Source organism: Pristiophorus japonicus, chromosome 2, assembly GCF_044704955.1.
Source record: "Pristiophorus japonicus isolate sPriJap1 chromosome 2, sPriJap1.hap1, whole genome shotgun sequence".
NCBI classification, from domain to species: domain Eukaryota; kingdom Metazoa; phylum Chordata; class Chondrichthyes; family Pristiophoridae; genus Pristiophorus; species Pristiophorus japonicus.
In genome coordinates this window covers 252,878,797-252,902,283 of record NC_091978.1, presented here as the reverse complement: position 1 = coordinate 252,902,283, position 23,487 = coordinate 252,878,797, and the positions used below count along the sequence as shown (strand labels likewise).

General features: G+C 41.3%; 1 protein-coding gene across 4 annotated transcripts in view; it reads right to left on the bottom strand.

Annotated features, from left to right (window-relative positions):
• The window catches only part of LOC139245448 (calcium/calmodulin-dependent protein kinase type II subunit delta), a 539,947-nt gene that overhangs the window by 30,046 nt on the left and 486,414 nt on the right, over positions 1 to 23,487 (bottom strand). For 2 of the 4 annotated variants that reach the window (XM_070871166.1, XM_070871167.1), the window contains exons 14-15: positions 17,123 to 17,167; positions 15,118 to 15,166 (exon numbers count right to left, since the gene is read on the bottom strand). In XM_070871166.1, the coding sequence (XP_070727267.1) occupies positions 15,118 to 15,166; positions 17,123 to 17,167 (94 nt within the window). The remainder of the gene's footprint in view (positions 1 to 15,117; positions 15,167 to 17,122; positions 17,168 to 23,487) is intronic. The other 2 variants (XM_070871168.1, XM_070871169.1) reach the window with 1 other exon arrangement.

Sequence of the window (23,487 nt, the reverse complement as noted above, 5' to 3'; positions counted from 1 at the left end):
GCTGAATATCAGTGAGGTTGACAACACTTTAGGAGAGTGCAGTCGAGAGCATATCCACGGCACTGTGGGGGAAATGATTGCACAGGAGGGCACAGCAAAGTGTTGAAATGCATTGGTCATAGGAGATTCGATAATCAGGGGACAGACAGGTATTTCTGTAACCGCTGATGTGGTCACACTTTACTTTGAGCTCACAGTGTTCAGTCTGACTCTTTCTCCATACACAACAACTGGCGATGAGATACAGATAGTGAACCCAAAGATGCAGAGAACAGTGGGCATCCTGGAGAAATTCTCAGAGGGAAATGATTGGGAAACTTTTGTGGAGCGACTCGACCAATACTTCGTGGCCAACGAGCTAGATGGGGAAGAGAGCATTGCCAAATGAAGGGCGATCCTCCTCACCGTCAGTGGGGCACCAATGTATGGCCTCAAGAAGAATCTGCTCACTCTAACGAAAACCACGGAGAAATCGTACGACGATTTGTGCACACTGGTCCGAAAGCATTTAAAACCGAAGGAAAGCGTTCCGATGGTGAGGTAACGGTTCTACACCTACAAAAGGTCTGAAGGCCTGGAAATGGCGAGTTATGTCACCGAGCTAAGACACCTGCAGGACATTGCGAATTTGAAGGACATTTGGAGCACATGCTCAGAGACTTATTTGTACTTAGCATTGGCCACAAAACCATACTTTGCAAACTTTGAACTGTAGAGACCCCAACCTTGAGTAAGGCCATAGCGATCGCCCAGGCGTTCATTGCCACCAGTGACAATATGGAGGAAATCTCTCAAGTACTGTGAACAAAGTGATGTTGTTTTCAAATCGTAACGTGCAGGGCAGGTCACACATACCTGCAGCTAAACGTCTGCAGATGTCTCAAAGTGTCCACCATCAAGGATGATGAATGCAAGGCCATTAACACCTTGTTGGCGCTGCGGGGGGTGATCATCGTTTCCATTCATGCTGATTCAAAGAGTACGTTTGCAAGGGCTGTGGAACAATGGGACACCTCCAACGAGTGTGCAGGCGAGCTGCAAAGCCTGTTAAATCTACAAACCACCATGTTGCAGAGGAGAACAGATCCACGGAGGATCACGACGAACCAGAGCCTCAGATCAAGGAGGCAGAGGTACATGGGGTGCACACATTTACCACGAATTGTCCCCCGATAATGCTGAATGTTGAACTAAATGGACTCCTGGTGTCAATGGAGCTGGACACAGGCGCGAGCCAGTCCATCATGGGCAAAAAGACTTTCAAAAGGTTGTGGTGCAACAAGGCCTCAAGGCCAGTTCACACGAAACTAAGAACTTACACAAAAGAATTTTGATTCCTGTAATCGGCAATGCTACCGTAAAGGTCGCCTCCGATGGAGCGGTGCACAAGCTACCACTCTGGGTGGTACCGGGCGATGATCCCACGCTGCTCGGCAGCAGCTGGCTGGGAAAGATACGCTGGAACTGCGACGATGTCCAAGCGCTATCGCCCGCTGACGACACTTCAAGTGTCCAGGTCTTAAACAAATTTCCTTCGCCGTTCGAACCAGGCATCGGGAAATTCCAAAGAGCAAAAGTGCAGATCCACCTAATTCCAGGGGCGTGACCCATCCATCACAAGGTGAGAGCAGTACCGTACATGATGAGAGAAAGGGTAGAGATCGAGTCAGACCGGCTGCAAAGAGAGGGCATAATTTCCCCGATCGAGTTCAACAAGTGGGCAGTCCTATCATCCCAGTCCTCAAGGGAGACGGCACCGTCAGAATCTGTGGTGATTGCAAAGTAACTATCAATCGTTTCTCCCTGCAGGACCAATACCCATTGCCAAAGGCCGACGACCTCTTTGCAATGCTGGCGGAAGGAAAGGCGTTCACGAAGCTGGATCTGACATCAGCCTACGTGATGCAGGAACTGGAGGAATCATCGAAGGCCCTCACCTGCATCAACATGCACAAAGGTGTTTTTGTTTATAACAGATGCCCGTTTGGAATCCGATCGGTGGCGGCGATATTCCAGAGAAACATGGAAAGCTTACTGAAGTCGGTCACGCACACCGTGGTCTTCCAGGACGACATCTTGGTCACAGGTCGGAACACAGTCGAGCATCTGCAGAACCTGCAAGAGGTTCTTAGTTGACTCAATCGTGTGGGGCTCAGGTTAAAATGCTCGAAGTGCATTTTCCTGTTGCCTGAAGTGGAGTTCTTGGGAAGGAGGATTGCGACGGACGGCATCGGACCTACCAACGTGAAGACGGAAGCAATCGAGAAAGCACCGAGGCCACAGAACGTGACGGAGCGGCGGTCGTTTCTGGGACTCCTGAACTACTTTGGTAACTTCTTACCGGATCTCAGCACACTGTTAGAACCACTACATGTCTTACTACGAAAAGGGGACGAATGGGTTTGGGGCAAAAACCAAGAAAATGCCTTTGTAAAAGCGAGAAAATTGTTATGCTCCAACAAATTGCTTGTGCTGTATGATCCATGTAAGCGTTTGGTACCAGCATGTGATGCGTCGTCATATGGTGTCGGGTGTGTATTGCAACAAGCTAATGATTTTGGGAAACTGCAACCAGTTGCTTATGAATCCAGGAGTCTATCTAAGGCTGTGAGAGCCGACAGCATGATTGAAAATGAAGCATTAGCATGTGTCTATGGGGTAAAGAAAATGCATCAATACCTGTCTGGGCTAAAATTCGAATTGGAAACTGACCATAAGCCACTTATATCCCTGTTCTTCGAGAGTAAAGGGCTAAATGCCAACGCATCGGCCCACATCCAGAGATGGGCGTTCATGTTATCTGCATACAACGTGAAGACGGAAGCAATTGAGAAAGCACCGAGGCCACAGAACGTGACGGAGCTGCGGTCGTTTCTGGGACTCCTGAACTACTTTGGTAACTTCTTACCGGGTCTCAGCACACTGTTAGAACCACTGCATGTCTTACTACGAAAAGGGGACGATCCGCCACAGGCCAGGCACAGAAAATGGCGCCGATGCTCTCAGTAGACTGCCATTGCCCACCACGGGGGTGGAAATGGCTCAGCGGCCAGATCTAGCCATGGTTATGAAAGCATTTGAGAGTGAGCAATCACCCGTCACTGCCCGGCAGATCAAAACCTGGACAAGCCAGGACCCCTTATTATCTCTCGTCAAAAACTGTGTGCTTCACGGGAGCTGGTCCAGTGTCCCAATGGAAATGCAGGAAGAGATAAAGCCGTTCCAGCAGCGCAAAGAAACGTCTATACAGGCAGACTGCCTTCTGTGGGGCAATCTTGTAGTGGTCCCCAAGAAGGGCAGAGACACCTTCATCAATGGCCTCCACAGTACCCACCCAGGCATTGTAATGATGAAAGCGATAGCCAAATCCCACGTGTGGTGGCCCGGTATCGATGCGGACTTAAGAGTCCTGTGTTCACAGATGTAATACATGCTCGCAGTTAAGCAATGTACCCAGGGAGGCGGCGCTAAGTTTGTCCCTCCAAACCGTGGTCTAGGGTACACGTCGACTATGCAGGACCGTTCTTGGATAAAATATTCCTTGTGGTTGTAAACGCGATTGAATGTGAGATAATGTCGGCTAGCACGTCCGCTGCCACTACTGAAAGCCTGCCACACACGGCCTACCCGATGTCCTGGTGAGCAACAACGGGCCATGTTTTACCAGTGCCGAGTTCCAAGAATTCATGACCCGTAACGGGATCAAACATGTCACATCTACCCCGTTTAAACCAGCGTCCAATGGTCAGGCAGAGAGAGCAGTGTAAACCATCAAGCAAGGCTTGAAGTGAGTAACTGAAGGCTCACTGCAGACTTGCCTATCCCGAGTCCTGCTTACCTACCGCACGAGACCCCACTCACTCACTGGGTCCCACCTGCTTAACTGCTCATGAAAAGAGCGCTTAAGACAAGGCTCTCGTTAGTTCACCCTGATCTACATTAACATGTAGAGAGCAGGAGGCTTCAACAAAGTGCATACCATGACAGCGCAAATGTGTTACGCGAGATTGAAATCAATGATCCTATATTTGTATTAAATTTTGGACAAAGTCCCAAGTGGCTTCCCAGCACTGTTGTGGCCAAAGAGGGGAGCAGGGTGTTTCGGGTCAAACTTTCAAATGGACTCATTCACCAGAAACACTTGGACCAAATCAAACCCAGATTCACGGACTATTCTGAGCAACCCACAACCTTTGAATGCCTTATGTACCATTGACTCGAAGTCCAATGCGCTATCCACCTTGGACCCTACCTTTTTTGATCTCCCAACATACACTCCAGTGGCAACCGGCACCACGGTTGACCACGAAGCAGAACCAATCATCCACAGCAGCCCAGCAAGGCCCAATACACCAGGCAGCCCAGCAAGGCCAGCTGCACAGCAGCCCAGCAAGGCTCAATACACCAGGCAGCCCAGCAAGGCCAGCTGCACAGCAGCCCAGCAAGCCCCAATACACCAGGCAGCCCAGCAAGGCCAGCTGCACAGCAGCCCAGCGAGGGGCGAACAAATGATTCAACAACACCCGCTTTCACCCCAAGACGATCAACCAGGGCAAGAAGGGCCCCAGATCAACTCACATGGTAAATAGTTACACTATTGACTTTTGGCGGGGGAGTGGGGGGTGGGGGGGGAAGTCTTGTTATATATGTGAACTTGTATTTACTCTGTACAGCCACCAGAGGGCTCATCCGCTGGATTCCCAAGGGATCCCATAATCCCTTGGGAGCACAGGTATTTAAGGAGGCTTCACAGGTTGGAGAGGCACTCTGGAAGACCTGCAATAAAAGTCGAAGGTCACACTTTACTTTGAGCTCACAGTGTTCAGTGTGACTCTCTCTCCATACACAACAATAACTGTCTGTCCTGGCAAACATGGCATTGGTCACCTGTGTAATGCATTTGTGGGCGGCTGACTGTGGAATCCTGCAAATGTCCCCTGGAAGGAGCCTGAGGCGAAGACATCGAGGGCGGTGGTGACTTTGACAGAATTGCTGGCCATCAGGTCCACCTAGGAGCAGGTCTTTTTCCAGCAGGCTGCAAACTTTCTGCCAGCACCTGACACGATACCCTGAGCCACTGGTGTTCAGACATGTCCAGGAATCTGATCCTTTGCCTATGTACCCTGTGTTGTGGGCATCGCCTCCTGTGAGCTGCATCTCTTGTGCTCATTCCCTCTCTCCCATGGAGCAGTAGGTCTGTGAGAAGGCTGCTGCTGTTCCTGCTGATGGTGTTGTTGCTGCTGCTGCTCATCTTGGTCCTCATCTGAGGTGCAAGGTGAAACAGCATAAGTGGCACCCATGCTGATCTGATGACAGATGGAAAGTGGCAAAGTCCACAAAGCCTGAGAAAACCGTGCATCCACAGTTAAAGTTGAAAATCCCTTTTTAAAGAACTGCTAATAGCCTTTTAACATATTTAAATTGACAACATGCCTCTCCCGAAGGTGTTTCTCACACGCAGCCGAACGTGCTCCAGTTATATGCAGAAGTCGGCGGGTTGGAGCCGGCTTCCCAATACACTGTCAATTTCAATGCTTTTTACCACCCACCAGGTCCCAAACCCACTTGCTCTTTGCAGTAAAAAATCCCCCTCTGTATCTAGTTGGACCGATCACCTACACTGGATATCAATACAGTCTGTTCCATATACTCCACCAGTGCTTGTGCTCAATCAAAGCATGTTGTTGTGAACCATAGAAGGAATTAAGTTGACTAACAGTTGAATGTTAATAGCATCTACACAATAATAATTGATTGAACAATGTTGTTAACATATCTAAACTAGGCATCAGATTTATAGGGAGGTAACCAGTTTCTACATTGACTTGTGCTCATTTAGATGTTCACAAAGGAAGTTTCGATTGTCTCCAAGAATCAAAGTAAACTTTGCAATCATAAATCCCCAATTAACACAGGTTCAAGTTATTATATTTAAAGAAATATATTTCCCAGTTTCATACATCACATAAAAACTATTAATATTGGTACATGTTAAATAATTTGGTAAAATCTTGCTGCAAACCAATTATAAAATGCAATTACACAAACGGTGATAACTTGTCAACTCCAGAGGTGATGCAGCTTTTACTACAGGATTTTTATCTTGCCCACTTAAAGTAAATTCTCGCCTTGGCTCAAACATTCACACTGAATTCAATCAGAAAACAGATAGGAATGCTAATGTTGGTTGCAAATTGATGGAACCTCCCTATCTGTGCAAAATATTAAGTGATCACAAGCTAATTCAAGTGTTCAAAAATGGCAGATTAATAATATAAAAATAAATACAATAACTAAAATAAAAACTCTATTCATGATGACACTTCAACATAATGGCCCCAAGTTTCCACACGATAATAAACGGGCGCCCCTCCGAGCTGGGCGCCCGTTTTTCGCGCCGAAAACAAACCGCGCGATTCTGGAGTGCCCTGCAGCTCCATGTCTGCTTGGCGCGGCGCCCAGGGGGGCGGAGCCTACCACTCGTGCCGATTTTGTAAGTGGGAGGGGGCGGGTACCATTTAAATTAGTTTTTTTCCTGCCAGCAACCCTGCGCGTGCGCGTTGGAGCGTTCGCGCACGTGCAGTGTGAAGGAAACATTGGCACTCGGCCATTTTTGTAGTTCTTTGTAGCTGTTTAATTTTTGAACATTTTTTAATAAAAGCACATTGCCCTTCCATGATCAGCACTGAGGCTTCTTGCAGCAGTGAGAAGGCTGCAGGAAGCCTCAGAAGTTGAGGCAGCCGTTTCCCGACGGCCTCCCCCCCTGCCGTCGGGAATGGCTGCTCAACTTGTGAGGCTTCCTGCAGCCTTCTCACTGTCTCCTTCCCCCGCCGCCCGCCATCGGGAACGGCTTCATCCCCCCCCCCCGCTGCGTTCGTTCGGTCGGTCGGTCCCGCACTCCCTCCCTCGCTCCCCCCCGCCCGCTGTCTGGAACGGCTTCCTCTCCCCCCGGCCCCCCGCTGCGTTCGGTCGGTCGGTCCCGCACTCCCTCCCTCGCTCCCCCCCGCCCGCTGTCTGGAACGGCTTCCTCCCCCCTCCCACTGCGTTCGGTCGGTCGGGCCCGCACTCCCTCCCTCCCTCGCCGTCGGGAATGGCTTCCTCCTCCCCCGCCGTCGAACGAACGGCTGCCTCAACTTGTGAGGCTTCCTGCAGAATTCTCCCTGGCTGAAGCACTTTCACACAGGTAGGAGGATGGTTTATTTAATCTTTTCTTTGCTTATAAATTTTTATTCAGGTTAGATTTATTTGTATAATATTTGTATAAGTATAAATAAGGATTTATTATAGAATTTAATGACTTCCCTTCCCCCCCTCCCCTCCCACCTCGTTCTGGACGCCTAATTTGTAACCTGCGCCTGATATTTTTAATGTGTAGAACAGGTTTTTTCAGTTCTACAAAAATCTTCACTTGCTCCATTCTAAGTTAGTTTGGAGTACGTTTTCACTGTGGAAACTTTCAAATCAGGCGTCAGTTGCCGGACACGCCCCCTTTTGAAGAAAAAATTCTGTTCCAAAGTGAAACTGTTCTAACTGACTAGAACTGCAGAAAAAAAAATGTGGAGAATTGCGATTTCTAAGATAGTCCGTTCTCCACCAGTTGCTCCTAAAAATCAGGCGCAAATCATGTGGAAACTTGGGCCCTATGCATCTGAAGTAAAACATTGAAATTGTGAATAACAATGCACATTGGAACAAGTGGTATTACGGCAATAAGAAATAAATGTTCAATCCACATGAAGTGGTGATCAACTATGCAACAGATTTTTGTTATGATATTATACATCAAAGTGGCAGCAGATTCATAGATTAGCTTTCCAGAAAGAAATGGGTATCATCCTACTTATTTACAGTTCTGCTTCTATTTTGGGCTAGAAGAAGCAGAATGTGCAAAATGAATATGTTCTCATTTGGTTAACCTTTTTGGAGGCAACAATGTGATTGGAGTTTATGCTTAATAAGTAGTCTGCAGTTCCAGAGATACATTGAGGAGGAAATATCAAATATTTGGATCACCAGAAGCCAGACTAATGCAAGTAAAGCAAACACGCTGCAAACGTGTTAGGATGTTTTAACTTTTAAAATGTAGCATATGAAAGCTAGGCTGCTAGTTAAGATAACTGACCTGAAACTAACCCAAGGGAAGGACATGAACCTTTTCAGAATTATGAACGCGATTTCAGGGTGACTCAAACAAGCAAATGATTGCGGTTGATTGAGAGATAGGAGATCATCATGGCCCAAAAATTCCGACGTCCCGGGCCCATCCGAAGTTTCTACGAACCAGGGAAGGCATCAGAAAAGCCGGTTTTCAGCGCACAATACGCATGCGCTGAAAACCGGCTTTTCCAATCTGGAGCTTGATAGATCCTAGACATATCGGGAGTGAGAACATTTGTACGGGCAAGATTGCGGGACTTAAGCATATCTTGCCTGGCAAGTGTCCTCAAAAAATCTTGCACCTGAAAAAGCTGGCGCATAGCCTACTTTTACAGGCGCAAGTGTTTAAAAACACACATAAAGACAATAAAATTAAATAAAATAAACACATTGTATTGTTTAAAAACTCTGCCCACTAAGGTAAGTTTATTTTTAACCTGAATTACAAAACTTTAAAAAAATCGTAAATATATTGTTTTTTTCTAAGGCATTTATTAACTTTAATTTCAATTAATTTTAAATATGTGAGGTCTGTTTTTTATTTTTTATTAGTGTGTGTTTTTTTCCCCCATTAATAGCACTGAGAACTCGTAGTTACACAAGTCTAAGTGCTAATAATGGGAACCTGTGAACTACCTACCTGATTGGCTGAGCAGTCACACGTGACTGCATCTTCTGCATGGGAACCCTCTGGACGGGAGCGCGCTTCACAGCGCGGGAAGAGAAGGCCTTCCCACCGCAATCCAGGGCACCTCCTAGACCACCAAGTACTTTCGTAAAAAATCTCCGGCGAGGAGGCAATTGCCCGCTGGAAGACCTCCAGAGGAATTTCTGGACCCATGTTGTTCAGGGAAACATTTAAAAAATGTATATGTGATAAAAAGGATTAAATAGGAATTTATACAAATGCAAGAAGCATTAAGAATTAGAGATGACATGATGGCTTCTTCTTCGGCCCATGTGGCCTCTTTCTTCCAAAATACCAAAAAATTCTAGGTATATGAAATTATTCGGACTGAAGAAACATGGTCATAAGTGGGATATAGGGAGGACGGAGTCAAGAGAGGAGAAAATATTTCACAATGTAGATCTGCTGCAATAGGTATTTATTGGTCAGGGAAGATATACCTTGAAAGGGAAAGCAGCAGATGCAATATGGGTAGAAATTAAAAACAAAGGCAAATTGAAATTTGATATCAATCACCAGCTCAGGGATGAACAGATAGAGAACTGTTTAGGAAAATAAGGCAGCTGCAGCAAAAGATAAAATTAGTAAAAAGTTCCTAGAAATAATTAGCAACTGCTGAACATGAGGCAAAGAATTGGGGCAGGGGGGTCGAGTTTCTACTTGATTACATCAGTAATATCAGTGCAAACTGGGTGGAATCGGCAGAACCTGCGCAAAAGATCGGGGAATTTTAAACGTGAATTACGCCCAAAATTACTTATATTTGTGTATTCCGTGATCTTTTTCATTAGTTCAAGATTCAATTCACCCAGATCAAGCCCTTCCCACAAACCTGACCACGCCCCCAGGTCAAATTGTGAGATTCTGCAGATTGCACTGGTTTGGGAATGCCCTTCAAATTGCGTTCATTTTCCTAGGTGCACAGACATTAGTAGGCACATAGTAAATTGAATATATTTTATATAAAAAAAAATTAATAAGATACTGACTAGTGTACAATTAAACTAATAAATGGTTCAGTATAGGTTTTAAAAAACGTAATTTTCAGCTATTTTAAATCAGGTTACTCACACATGGAGGACTGGACACCCTCATTAAAAATGCTTATTTTTGCTGATAAAACCATTTTCAGCTGTATTAATAAAACTGGACCAGATTACCACTCTTAAATACATCAAGGAATACCTTTTAATGGAAAGAAAAATATGATTTTGTTCTATTACACTGCCCGATTGCGCTGGTTCATGGATGATTCTGTTTGTTATTATACAAATTAATTTTAGCGGAAACTTGAACACTAAAATAACCAATACAATTTCAAGTGTAATTTGAGTGCAATTTCCTGATTGCGGTCAAAGTGGAAACTCTACTACGACTCATTATAAACCTAGAAATGGGTAAACAGTTAAGTTTTAGTGGTCACTAATACTGTATAGAGCAGTGGTTCTCCAACTGGAGTCCAGGGGCTTTACAAAACATTTGTTGGAAAAAAATCTCTGAAAAATTGCAGACTGTAAAAATTAACCAATAAGGATTGGGGAGGAGGGGGGAAATCAGAGTTGTTCACGTTCAGGTTCCTTCCAATGACCTCATTGGTGTCTGCGGGAGGCAAGTGGAGGTTGGCTAGCTGGTAATGCGTGACTGGAAGGGTGACTGAAAAATAGGAAAATTTCATCGGGAGTCGGTAAGTTTTAAAGTTCAACTAAGGACGAGCTGCTGTAAACACCCCGACAGTGAAAAGAACAAGTTTGTTTGATGTGGATGTCGGTGGACGGGTGTGAAGCAGATGATCCCAATCACTCGAGCAGTTGTATCTTTTGGGAGGTTTTTTTTTTAAAAACAACTCGAGTTCTTTTTAATTTCACTTCTTTAGCTCTTCAGCAGTGAATTAAAACTGAGGCTATTGCTAAAATTTGTAGATGAGCCACAGTTTTTAGGATGGTACTTAAAATTAATGTAACAACTAGGAAAGTGAACAGCTTTAAATAAATTGTCAAACATCACACCAAGGATAGACAGACGCTGCAGTGAGAAGCAGGCACACCCATCTCACTGATAACTAAGTAAATACTTGATTTCTTAGAAGCATTATTAAAACACTCTTTACATGCAGCGCTTTCATATAGCATTATAATTTAGATTGGGGTGTCAGCGATTACTAATTGATTTGAGAAGGGGTCCTTCAACCCAAAAGTTTGAGAAACACTGATATAGAGGTCACAAATTATAATGAGGCATGAAGGATTTTAGAAGAACAAATTGCAAAGACAATGAAAGAGTTCCAATGGTGATTAGATGGTAAATCAAACTAGAAAGTAAAGCATCAGTAAAGATAAAAATTAAGAGTGTAATGGTTGTGGAATAGAAATCTATTAGCAGAAAAAATGTAGCAAGACCAAGAGCCTTGTGGTTGAATAGGTGGTGAACATCAACCTAAATGCTGAATGATTTAAAAGGTACAAGGAAACAAATGGCAGGGAAAACTGGGATTCTTTCAAGCGTTCATTGCAGTAACTTAAATGAGTATTAGAAGAGGGTAATTAAAAAAAGCAGATTAAAGGTGTAATGTTATGAATGCAGCAATTGGAGGGTATATAACGAGATCGCTCCTTTAAAGTATCAGTGAGATAGAAATATTAGGAATCAGATGTTAATTGAATTCTTCGGTTCAGTTTTTAAAATTATTGTAAATTCCAAATTCAATCATTTTCTGAACCAACTCTCAATTGATAAAGCAAGTTAGTGGCCAACAATGGGAGGTGAAAAAGTGTTACCACTGGGCAGCTTTATAAGAATAGTGCTGGTGTCTGAATTCCAATTTCATTAGTGTCAGACAGACTGACTGTGGAAGAGAGATGTCCCTTTCCAATTCAAGCTTCCTGCTCAGTTGATCATGAAGCAGGACTGTCCCATTTTTGAGGTATAGATTGAGGTTTAAATTGTGGTTGGAAAGAAGAGAATAGAAAATTAAATTAAAACAAAAAATTGAGTTCTAAGGCAAATTATGTGGGAATTCCGTGAAACGAAAAGATAGACTCAGACTTGTAATTTCCCACATGCTGAGTTTCCACTCTGAACTGTGTTGGTCTGAAGAGGTTTAGAGCACAAGTTAAGCTGTTTCCATAGAACGAACGAGAAACTGAAACCCCAGCCATAAAAATCCAGTAGAGATTGGGAATTGATCTCTGGATCATCCTCACAACTAAGGAAGACATTTGGGAAGGTGTTGGGGCCAAAGGGGGAGATGGTAGAGGAACAAGACAAAATGCAATTACAAAAAATCTTCCAGGTCCAGCAGCTTAATTCCATTTGAAATGGATATTGTATACTAGATTTTCCAATTGGCATTGTTTAACCTATTCAAAATAACACTAATATGGAAATCTAGACTCATAGCTATTGTAAAATAGCTCATTTTTCAGAGCTCATAGCCCAATACTAAATTACCACTATAGTGACCCTGATGATGCACGTCAACCCCGTATTTTGAATGGATTAAAACAGTGCTAATTGGGAAATCTAGGGTACAATGTCCATTTCAAATGGAGATTAAGCTGTTAGACCTGCAAGATTTTTTGTACTTTTCATTGTGCTAAATGTATTGAGAATTATGACACTTTGAAAAAAAATTTTCTCGGGATATGCTGGTAAGGCTTCATCACTGCCCATCACTAATTGCCTTGATAAGGTGATGATGGGCATTCTCCTTGAATTGCTGCGGTGCTTATAGTGATGGTGCTCCCACAATGGTGTTAGATAGGGAATTCCAGGTTATTGCTCCAGTGATAATGAAGGAATGCTCATTTTAGTTACTACAATGAACTTTTATAAGAATCTTAAGGGCCACAATTTTATCAGCCTGTGCAATAAATGTTGGCCTTGCTAGCAACACCCATAGCCAGAGAATGAATAAAAAACATATTAACCATGTAACCCACTTAACACCAAGCAGAAAGAATGCTAGCGGAAGCAAACATTAATATAAAGCTATAACACAAGTTATAACACACGCAGGAATTAAGCAATCTTCTTCCAATATTCTCAACTGATCTGCGAGTGAACTAATATATGGAGGAAACGTTTTTAAGAAATCTGTAAAGAAAAAATGTAAAGGAGAGCTCAAAGTAAACAAGTGAGACTGGCATCTGAACAGAAAAGAAATGAATATATAACCAAATAGAATGGACAGAAATGACTACGTAAATCTAGGCACACCAGATTAAAATTAAAAAGCTACACACGTATGAATAAATATGTAATTTTTCTGTCTTAATTCATTTGTTAAAACTTCCGAAAGCTTTTTTTTGACTGTCCTATTTTTAAATCTAGCATTTCAGACTTGCTAACAACTTGCTCCAGAATATAATTCAAAGAAACAAAAACTTCAATTTTTAATGCCAAAACACAAATTTTGTGGTGGGTATGACACCTTACTCAGAGTACACCGTCATACTGCCTTTGAAATACAGCGCAAGTTCAGGATTTCCGCACACGATTGCGCATGCGCTAAATATTGAACTTGTGATCTGTCAAGTTACATCTTCACAGATGATCTGCACCGCCTTGGAAATCCCAATTGCTGGCACAGAGTTGGGCTATTTGCCCACCAGCTGCCCAGCAATTACTGACATTTCTTATGGTTAGTGAAAGCAGGAGCAGGAGTCAGTTTCACATCTTAAAAGAAGATCTGTGTATGGATATTGCAGGCATTTTGGTGGAGGAAACTTTTTTGCTGGTCGAGTTTCACTTTAATTACTTGGGAAATTGAATAAGAAAGTTAAATAAAGTGAACATCTATCAGATTTCAGTGACCAAATTCTGACCTTCCAACTCAAAAATGAACATAATAAACAATATAATGCATCTATAACAAGGAAAATAGATTTATCTATTACCAGTCTAATTGAGGCCTGAATAATGGCCCAGAAATCCTGGCCGGTTTCTTCCCGCTGGTGATGGAAGGAAAAACTTTAAAAAGATGCGCACTTAGCTGAAGCTGTTGCGCCCACGCGAGTTCCCGGTCCTGGGGCCTCCACTGACTGCGCGTTGCAGCGTGTGCACATCGGGACACACGCAGGACTGGAGCTGCAGTCACATGGCTCTGGGCAGCCAATCAAGGTGAATTATGTTCTCATTCATAATGATGGGAACTCCAGTTCCCATTATTATGAATGAGAACCCCCTCCAAAACACTAATAAAAAAATAGAAAAAATATACCACATATTTTTATTAATTTAAATTAGTTATTTATGCATTATAAAAAAAAGTATTTTTTCGATTTTTAAAAAAGTTTTTTAAATTATGGTTTAAAATAAACTTACCGTAGTGGTGAAGGTTTTTTAACAAAATGTGTTTTTATAATTTTATTTTAAAGTGTTTGTGTATTTTAAAACTCTTACGCCTGTAAAAGTAGGCTATGCGCCTGCTTTTATCAGGCGCAAGAGGTTTCAGGACATTTGCTGATCAAGATATGGGTAAATACCGCAATCTTGTCCTCGCTCCCGAGATACGTACGATCTGTCAAGCTCCAGCTTGACACATCGGAAAAGCCAGTTTTCAGTGCATGCGCATTGTGCGCTGAAAACCGGCTTTTGCGTGGCAGGAATTTCTGGACCATTATATTTTAATCCTGATAATTAACATGTGGCTGGAAATCTCTTTCTGAAGTTCAACAACATTACGAGAAGGAGATATAAAACATTGCTAGACCTTTATTGAGTATTAAGACAGGAAGTTGTATACATAGGGACTAATAAATTGAGTTTGAATGGAAAATAAATTCACATATGTGAAATAAGTCCAAGTACTAGTCTAATTAAAAGTTTTTAAAATGTTTTAAAAATGTAATTTTGATGGATACTGAGAGAAGTTTGTGTAGGCGTGGCTTACTTTTGACATCTTTTGTGGGCGTGTCTTCCCTTATGCATAGGCCGTATGCTGTGCTCTTGGCCTTCCTGATGTAATATGCTGCGCACAACTCTGCAGCGCCGATGAGGAACTCTTCATTCTGGGCCTCGGGATATGGTTAAGTTCATATTCTTTTCGTAGATCAGCGGCCCATTCATAGCTGTACCGCCGACCGGAATTTTTGGGTCATTATATTGATCTCTAGCACTGAATTAGGTTCTATAACGTTATCAGATTTGAATGGGGCCAGTCTGCTGATAGTGTGTAATGTGATTATAGTTACTTAAATAGAAATAAAACATACATTTGAAGACTAAGCTTAGACTTCTCAATCAGATTAATTACCTTTCTTTATTCAGCTTACCTTTCACATCCTCATCTTCAATAGTGGTGTTGGTGCTTTCTGAGGACTCCTAAGAGGAAAAGAGGATACTATTTTATGAGGACACATTGTGAGTTTATGTGCATGCAGAAATTGAAGAATTAACCCATATCCAATGCAAAACTTGAAGAGGAGAGCACAGATGCAACAAGCAAGAATGAGATGCAGATAATGTTTTACTATTTAATACTTTAGCTTCACTTTTACAATTGAATGGCTTTACATGCAGCAGATTGTTATTCAAAACAGTTTTATTCCCATTGAGAAGTTTCAATAGATGTTTGCCACAATGAACAGTCTTTTTTTTAATGAAATAATTTTTTTAGTGAGTCTGGTAACTAAAGTCAGTTTGTTATGAGGCAGACTACAATTTGACTTAAGAAAACTCATTTAAAAGTAAACTTGGTTCATTAACACTCATGCTATTACAGTACAATTAAAGACTTAGACTTTCACAATATAACTGGTAAGTTGTTGAAAAATATGAAGCAGATATGGTGTATTACTAATACACCCTGTACCCAAAAGTGACCTGGGATCGGTAGAGTATACTGAAATAATATATAGCTGCTTACAGTAGTTTTTGCCACAGTCCCAGAGAGCAGTGGCATTTCCTGAGACAGATTGCACAATGAAACGAAATGAGAGCAGACACACATATTTCATGCATTAACTCAAAAAGATATACACCAATTAATAATTGCCAGTACAGATTACATCTCGTGGCCCATCAACATACTGACCAAGAAAAAGGGAAGCTACAGATATTTGCCACCAAAAAAATAATTTTATCACCCGTTGCTCAACAAGCCATCCAGAGGGTGTGTACCAACCATGAAACATGCAGTTACTGACAAAAGAAAATGTCAAATTCTTCATTGTAGTCTGAAAGTAATGAACATGAACTTTCAAAACTTCACACCTTAGCCACAGGAGCTCTGCTATAACTGAGAAGTATTAATAAATCAACTATTAAAAGGCATTTAGTGGTTATTATAAAAATGAGATTTTAAAACGTTATCATTTCGTAGATTCAGATGTAGAACAAAGGGCACTGCTTATGTGCTGTTAAAATAATTTACAATTTTCTTGAAGCTTGTCAAAACTTTTACAGAAAGAATCAATTTTGCACGAGAGGTACATGATAAAAATGTAGCACTTAGTCAATTGATTTTTGTGCTTGATGCTCTATCCTTTTAAATTATTTTTCTATTTCTTAGAAATTAGTTCAATTCATAGCAAATTTACCAGCATAATGTGAAATGTAAAGTTTGTCCTCTACATAATTCCCCATTAACAAAATCCATTAAAATCTTAACTGTGAAGAAAAGCAACTTCAGTTAAATGGGTGCAGCTCAGTTCATATTACATTGTGACTCCGTGCAAGTGAATAACCACTAAATTACTTCTCAGAAATGGAAATAAAATATAGTTCTAAAATGACAGAATGTATCTTGGGGTAGGACGATGGCAAGGTATTGGTTTCAAGCAGCTCATATGACGTTACATGTTCTGTGGCTAAGGCCATTTCACACCACGGACATTGACTAAAGGAACCCATAAACAGCCAGGCAAAAAGACCACAATCTTTCAACAGCCGAAAAGTTATCTCCGCTCTTTAGCCGATGCAGCAATACAAGACCGACGAAGGTGATAACACTGCATGCTAGTGTGCATCCACAGATTCCCCACGATGAAGACATACATAGAATACTAGAAGCTTGCTGAATGGTCAATGCATCCCCCTCCCCAACCAAAAACAGAAAACCAAACTGCAAACGGAAAAAAAGCAAAAGCTAAAGAACTTTGTACAAACCACTATGTTGAAATACTCCAGTTGTATATTCTATATTATCTTCATAGGCTATTTTATGTTTTAAAAGCAAAACCACCACAGATTGGATACCTAATATAACAGATCTTTCGCTATGTGTGTTGATAAAACAATTTCTGCAATGCTTAAGCCAGTGAGCAGTTCTTGGAATACCTTATTTCCATCAGCGGGATTGTGGATTACAGTAGTTTGGGGCTCCTGAGCAAGATAAAAGAAAATTCTCATTGGTCAAGGTTATCTTCAATCATAAAAATATGCAAGAGCCAACTACAAGAATGGTGAGGCTAAAGCAATATTACTACTGCCATGTGGAAAAGAAAGTCGTAAACACATGAAAAAAAAATGAAAAACAGGAATGGGGTTTTGCTACTACCAGCAACTCCTGCCTGGGCATCCTGCAGGAAAAGGCTTAATCACCTACAGTAGCGACATGCAATTTCTTAAATTCCATAGCAGCATTTCTGTTAGTAAAAAATTGTGCTGCTAAATTTATTGCAAAGGGGTAGGAGTATAAAAGCAGGGAAGTTTTGTTACAGCTGTATAAGATATTGGTGAGGCCACACCTGGAATACTGAGGTGCAACGAGACCTGGGTGTCATGGTACATCAGTCACTGAAAGCTGGTATGCAGTTACAGCAGGCGGTGAAAAAGGCAAATGGCATGTTGGCCTTCATCGCGAGAGGATTTGAGTATAGGAGCAGGGAGGTCTTACTGCAGTTGTACAGGGCCTTGGTGAGGCCACACCTTAAATATTGTGTACAGTTTTGGTCTCCTAATCGGAGGGAGGACATTCTTGCTATTGAGGGAGTGCAGCGAAGGTTCACCAGACTGATTCCTGGGATGACAGGACTGACATATGAAGACAGACTAGATCGACTGGGCTTATATTCAACTGGAATTTAGAAGAATGAGAGGGGATCTCATAGAAACATATAAAATTTTGATGGGATTGGACAGGTTAGACGCAGGAAGAATGTTCCCGATGTTGGGGTAGTGCAGAACGAGGGGTCACAGTTGATAAGGATAAGTGATAAGCCATTTAGGACCGAGATGAGGAGAAACTTCTTCACTCAGAGAATTGTGAACCTGTGGAATTCTCTACCACAGAAAGTTGTTGAAGCCAGTTCATTAGATATATTCAAAAGGGAGTTAGATGTGGCCCTTACGGCTAAAAGGATCAAGGGATATGAGAGAAAGCAGGAATGGGGTACTGAAGTTGCATGATCAGCCATGATCATATTGAATGGTGGTGCAGGCTTGAAGGGCCGAAAGGCCTACTCCTGTACCTATGTTCTATGTTTTTATGTTTCTATGTGCAGTTTTGGTTTCCATATTTACGAAAGGATATACTTGCTTTGGAGGCAGTTCAGAGAAGGTTCACTAGGTTGATTTCAGGAATGAGGGGGTTGACTTATGAGGGAAGGTTGAGTAGGTTGGGCCTCTACTCATTGGAATTCAGAAGAATGAGAGGTGATTTTATCGAAACGTATAGGATTATGAGGGGGCTTGACAAGGTGGATGCAGAGAGGATGTTTCCACTGATGGGGGAGACTAGAACTAGAGGGCATGATCTTAGAATAAGAGGCTGCTCATTTAAAACAGGGATGAGGAGAAATTTCTTCTCTCAGAGGGTTGTGGATCTGTGGAATTCGCTGCCTCAGAGAGCTGTGGAAGCTGGGACATTGAATAAATTTAAGACAGAAATAGACAGTTTCTTAAAGGATAAGGGGATAAGGGGTTATGGGGAGTGGGCGGGGAAGTGGAGTTGAGACCATGATCAGATAGGCCATGATCTTATTGAATGGTGGAGCAGGCTCGAAGGGCCGTATGGCCTACTCCTGTTCTTATTTCTTATGTTCTTATGTTAAATTTGGACCAGTGCGTATTCTGGTACTATATCTGACATCAATAGAGGACTAAAAGCAACATGCGGGAAGGCAGTGACCTGCCACTACAGCATGCAGAATAACAGTAACAACCATGTTCAGTGACACGATAAACAACTGTAAATACGCTGCTTCACAATGGATTTTCCCACATAACAGAACAGAGGCATATTTTGATAATCACATGGTACCTCAGACAGCAAAAGAAAAATGGAAAAAAAAACAAATAGAAAGAGGAATCAAGGTATACCAGCGCTGGGGTAGGAATAGGTTCTTTTGGGCTGGTTATTACGTTGGCTTTGTTGTTTATCTGCAGGCAAGTTAAAAATAAAAAATGTGTAAGCCTCAAAAGTAATTTTTCCACTGCACGTTAAGACCGACCTCAAATGAACATCTGTTGGGAAGTAATGTGGGCTGTTTAGTCTTCCTAAGATGTTACTTCCAATTTCCAGTGACTGTATGAAGTCAGATAAAATTACAGAAGAAAAAAAAATGTATTGGTTACACAATTGATTCAGTTGAACCAGCAGTACAAGAATTAGGAAAGAATATTACATTAAGTTTGTAACAAATTGAACACACAATAAAGTATTCAGCAGCACAAATGTACAACATAATCGAAGATTCCAATCACATGTACATATGTGGTTCCAATTCAGCCAGGGTAGTTTTTGTAGAACATTAACTAATATTTATATTTATGCCAGATCTCATTAACTGCATTCCTTTTCCCCATGTAACCCACTGGTGCTGCATGGCATGAAGTTATGATAGAGAAGAGAACACTGACATTCTATAACCTTTCAAATTAATATCACCTCTTAACAGTTAAGTTTTCGATAACGCAGATCATTCACACAAATACCAAGTAGCTATATCCAGATAATAGATGTGAGAAATAATATTTTTTTTAAATGAGGAAAAGGGAGTAACTAAGCATCCAACATCTTATATGGAAGTCCAGGCAATTTCTTGGGGGTTTCACTGTGCACTCATTTCTGTCCCAAACATTCATTACTTTTCTTAATCTGATTGGGATTCTACTTTTCCACTTCTATCCTCATCAGCTCATTTCTGTTTATTAACTCTATAGCAATTCTTTCTGGTACATCCAGGTCTCAGTAAGGACAGATTCCTCAGCAGATGTCAAATGAAATGGTGTACCTCAGCACAGAACAGAGCCGTACAGTATCAATAAAAAAATCTATTTGTACTGACGCTAGTTCATAGAAGGACCAAATGCTCAAAACTTGTCTTTTAATCCATCTGTAACAGAAATACATCACACTGAAAGGGTGTGTGGGAGGGGGGGGGGGGGAAGTCGGAAAAGGGTGAAATGGTAAGGATAGTTACCAATGCACGAACTGAAGAAACTCCAAAAATATATAAAAATAGACTCAACACATAAATAGAGATTTTAAAAATCTGTCTGACTAATGGGTAATTTGGCCTCAGTTTAGTCAATTGCATGAATAGTATACATGACATACTGAAAATTTTGCATTAGATTTAAACACACATTGCTCAATCCCCAAATAATGCTCTAAAGAGATGGATGAAAAACTACACATTTTCTCTCGTTTTTCAGAAGAGATTTTGAATCAAATACAACAGATGTTTTTTTTTAAATGGGCTTTTACAAATCAGGCTAAATGAATAAGCCTGTTTCAATAACATGGCATTATTTTGAAACTTTGAAAACATACGCTGGTGTCAGTATGCTCCACCCAGTGACGTTATCAGCTCAATACATGTTTGAATAAACCTACTGAGTTCACAAAAATAACTTTTGATACATCCATTCACATAATCAGGATCAACTGTATAGTTTATTTCTGAAGAAAAATCACAAATGTGCAATCTGTTTTCTAGATATGCTTACCTAATTAATTTGATTAAACGGTGTTCAGGGAACAACATGCAACAGTGAAAATAATTGAAGTAAAAAGTTAAGGATTTCAGCAGTAAGCAGCAGCGCATTTTTTTAATATTAAAAAAAGTGTCAAACTGGTATTGCATAAAAACAGCTTAAATTCTTGGTGCAGCCCAAGCTACATAGTGGCTGACAAATCCAATCTATCTACACATTAAAAAAAAAAATCAAATCTTTATCAAATCATACAACCTTACTTGGTATGATTATATAGGGCTGAATTTTCGTCACCATTCTGTGCCGTCTTGTGGACTACGCTGGGTTTTTTTTTGAGCAGACTAAAATCTGCAAGTTTCGTCAAAGTTTCTATGCCATTCTAAAGTAGGTACGTACGATTTTTTTATGTCACTGGGGAGGTGGAACCTGCCGGGTGTGCCATTTCTGGCCATTTAAGTGAGTTTGGCCAAGTACGATTTTTTTCGAAAATGGCACATTGCACCCTTCTGAAAAACCTTCCCTATGCTTAAGGAAATCAGCGCAGAGAAGAGAAAATCGATGGAGTGTAGACGCCATTGCTTCAGCAGAGCTGAAGACACGGCACCGGGGGGCTTGTCAGCCCGGGATAGGTGCGGGCCGATGGTGGGGGGCCTTTTGGTCCGGGATTGCAGCGGCATCGGCACTGTAGAGGTGAAAAAAATCTATAAATTCTAAAGAGGAATAAAGGAATTTCATATTGTTTCATATAATAGAGATTTCAATCTGTTGCCCAAGTCTCATTTAGGTGATCCATTTTACAAAGGAGAAATGTTTTTTTGTGCCTCAGCCCTTCAGAGCGCCCCTTGTTACCCTGGCAACCTCAGTTTTTCGGCGCAGACCTTAAGCTCCCCCACAGAGCTTAATGACATCTGCACCACTCCAAAATGAAAGGTAATGTCGGTGAAACTTGGAACTTTGTTTTTTGGCGCAGTTGGGCCACTATAAACTTGGACGTACCTCGACAACTGCACCAAAAAATGTCCATGTGGAAATTTGGGCCCAAAGAACCACAATCAATTACAATACATATACATTGGAAACCGAGGAGAAATATACTTTTACTTGCTATGCAAGGAACAGAATTAGAACTCAGTAATCACAAACTTATTTTAGTACATTGTCAGCGATTGCCTGTATGCAGTGGAATTCTTAGATATAATTCTTTCATCTAGCTTACTACAACTTTTTAAATATTAATTGGGCAGTTTGGGATATTGTGTTTTGACCTCTAGGTATATGTGTTGAATAAATTAAATATTAACTTGCACTTACAAACTTACAAATATTCCCAGAAAATACCTGATCTGCTCGTAATTGAACTAATTGACAATTTTAATTAATTACAATTTAATTAATAGGAGATGCAGTATAATAACTGTAATTTTCAAATTATAAAATCACTGGTTTATTATTTTGCTTCTTTGAAGTATTTTACTTTGAAGGGCCTCAGTTGTGGAGTTAAAGTCCCTCATAAAACATTTTAAATGGTATACAGAAGGGTGCACATCATTAAGGACAGATTGCATATATTCTTAGGCCTTCTATAAATTGACAACAGTTTAAAACACATATTTCACATTGTGTTACGCAGTGCGAGCATAAATATGGAATGCAAAACGGACACTTGGCAATTAAGTCTACTTTTTCCAAAAAACCATGTACAATGGTTTAGACCTTTCCCAAATTTAGTCACATGAGAGATGTGTATTGCCACAAATAAAACTTCCAGGGTATTTCGTCTTCTTGATAATGTATTGGAAGGAAACTCCAGGATCACAATTGTAACATTACAACCTATTCAGCCTAACCTGCTGCATTCCATAAATGAGATTGCCACAGTCCTAGCAGGATTAGATCTATAGTACTCTGTAGAATATTTGACCATCTATTTATTTCCTTATCTTCAATTCAACAAACAGAAATGCTGTTCTGATCTTTTTTTAAAAATTACACAAAGCCTGAAGAAAAACCCATTTGGCCATCAAACTCACTCCACTCACACAGAACATACAAACTACCCTACAGTGAACTCTAATTACTCTTCAGAAACAAAGCGCTGCACTTATATTACGACTTCCAAAACAAAGCTTCAGAATGTTTGTCCATGCATGAGCAGATTACACAGGATGTTAACATTGCTCATCACTATTTCATGAAAGAATATTCTGCATGACTGCTCTGGTGTTGTATTTAGTTTGCCAGTTGTGTACTTGTGTCTTCCAGTTCTGGGAACTTAAGTTAAATGAGATGCTTGTAACAATAGTCTGCATATTTCTGAAATTTTAGAAAATTGAATGGTATCCCCTCTCAATAAAGGCACAGATTAGAATTAAAATGATACAAACATATGTCCATTACAAAAAAAGACAAGTTGGAAGAAATTTAGGGTAGAAATTGTTATATATGAATAAAAAGTCTGACTAGATACTGCAAGCTCAAAAGTAAAGTGTGATTGTAATCTTTTATTTCAGGTCTCCAGAGTGCCTCTCGAGCCTGTGAGGCCTCCTTAAGTACAGGTGCTCCCAAGGGATTGTGGGATCCCTTTGGACTTCAGGGGATGAGCCCTTTTGTGGCTGCACAACGTATTTACAGGTTTACATATAACACAACAACCCCCCCCCCCCCGAAGTCAATAGTGTAACTATTTACAAGGTGAGTCGATCTGGGGTCTTTCTTTCCCTGGTTGATCGTCTCGGTGCAAATGCTGGTTTTGGTGAATCGTT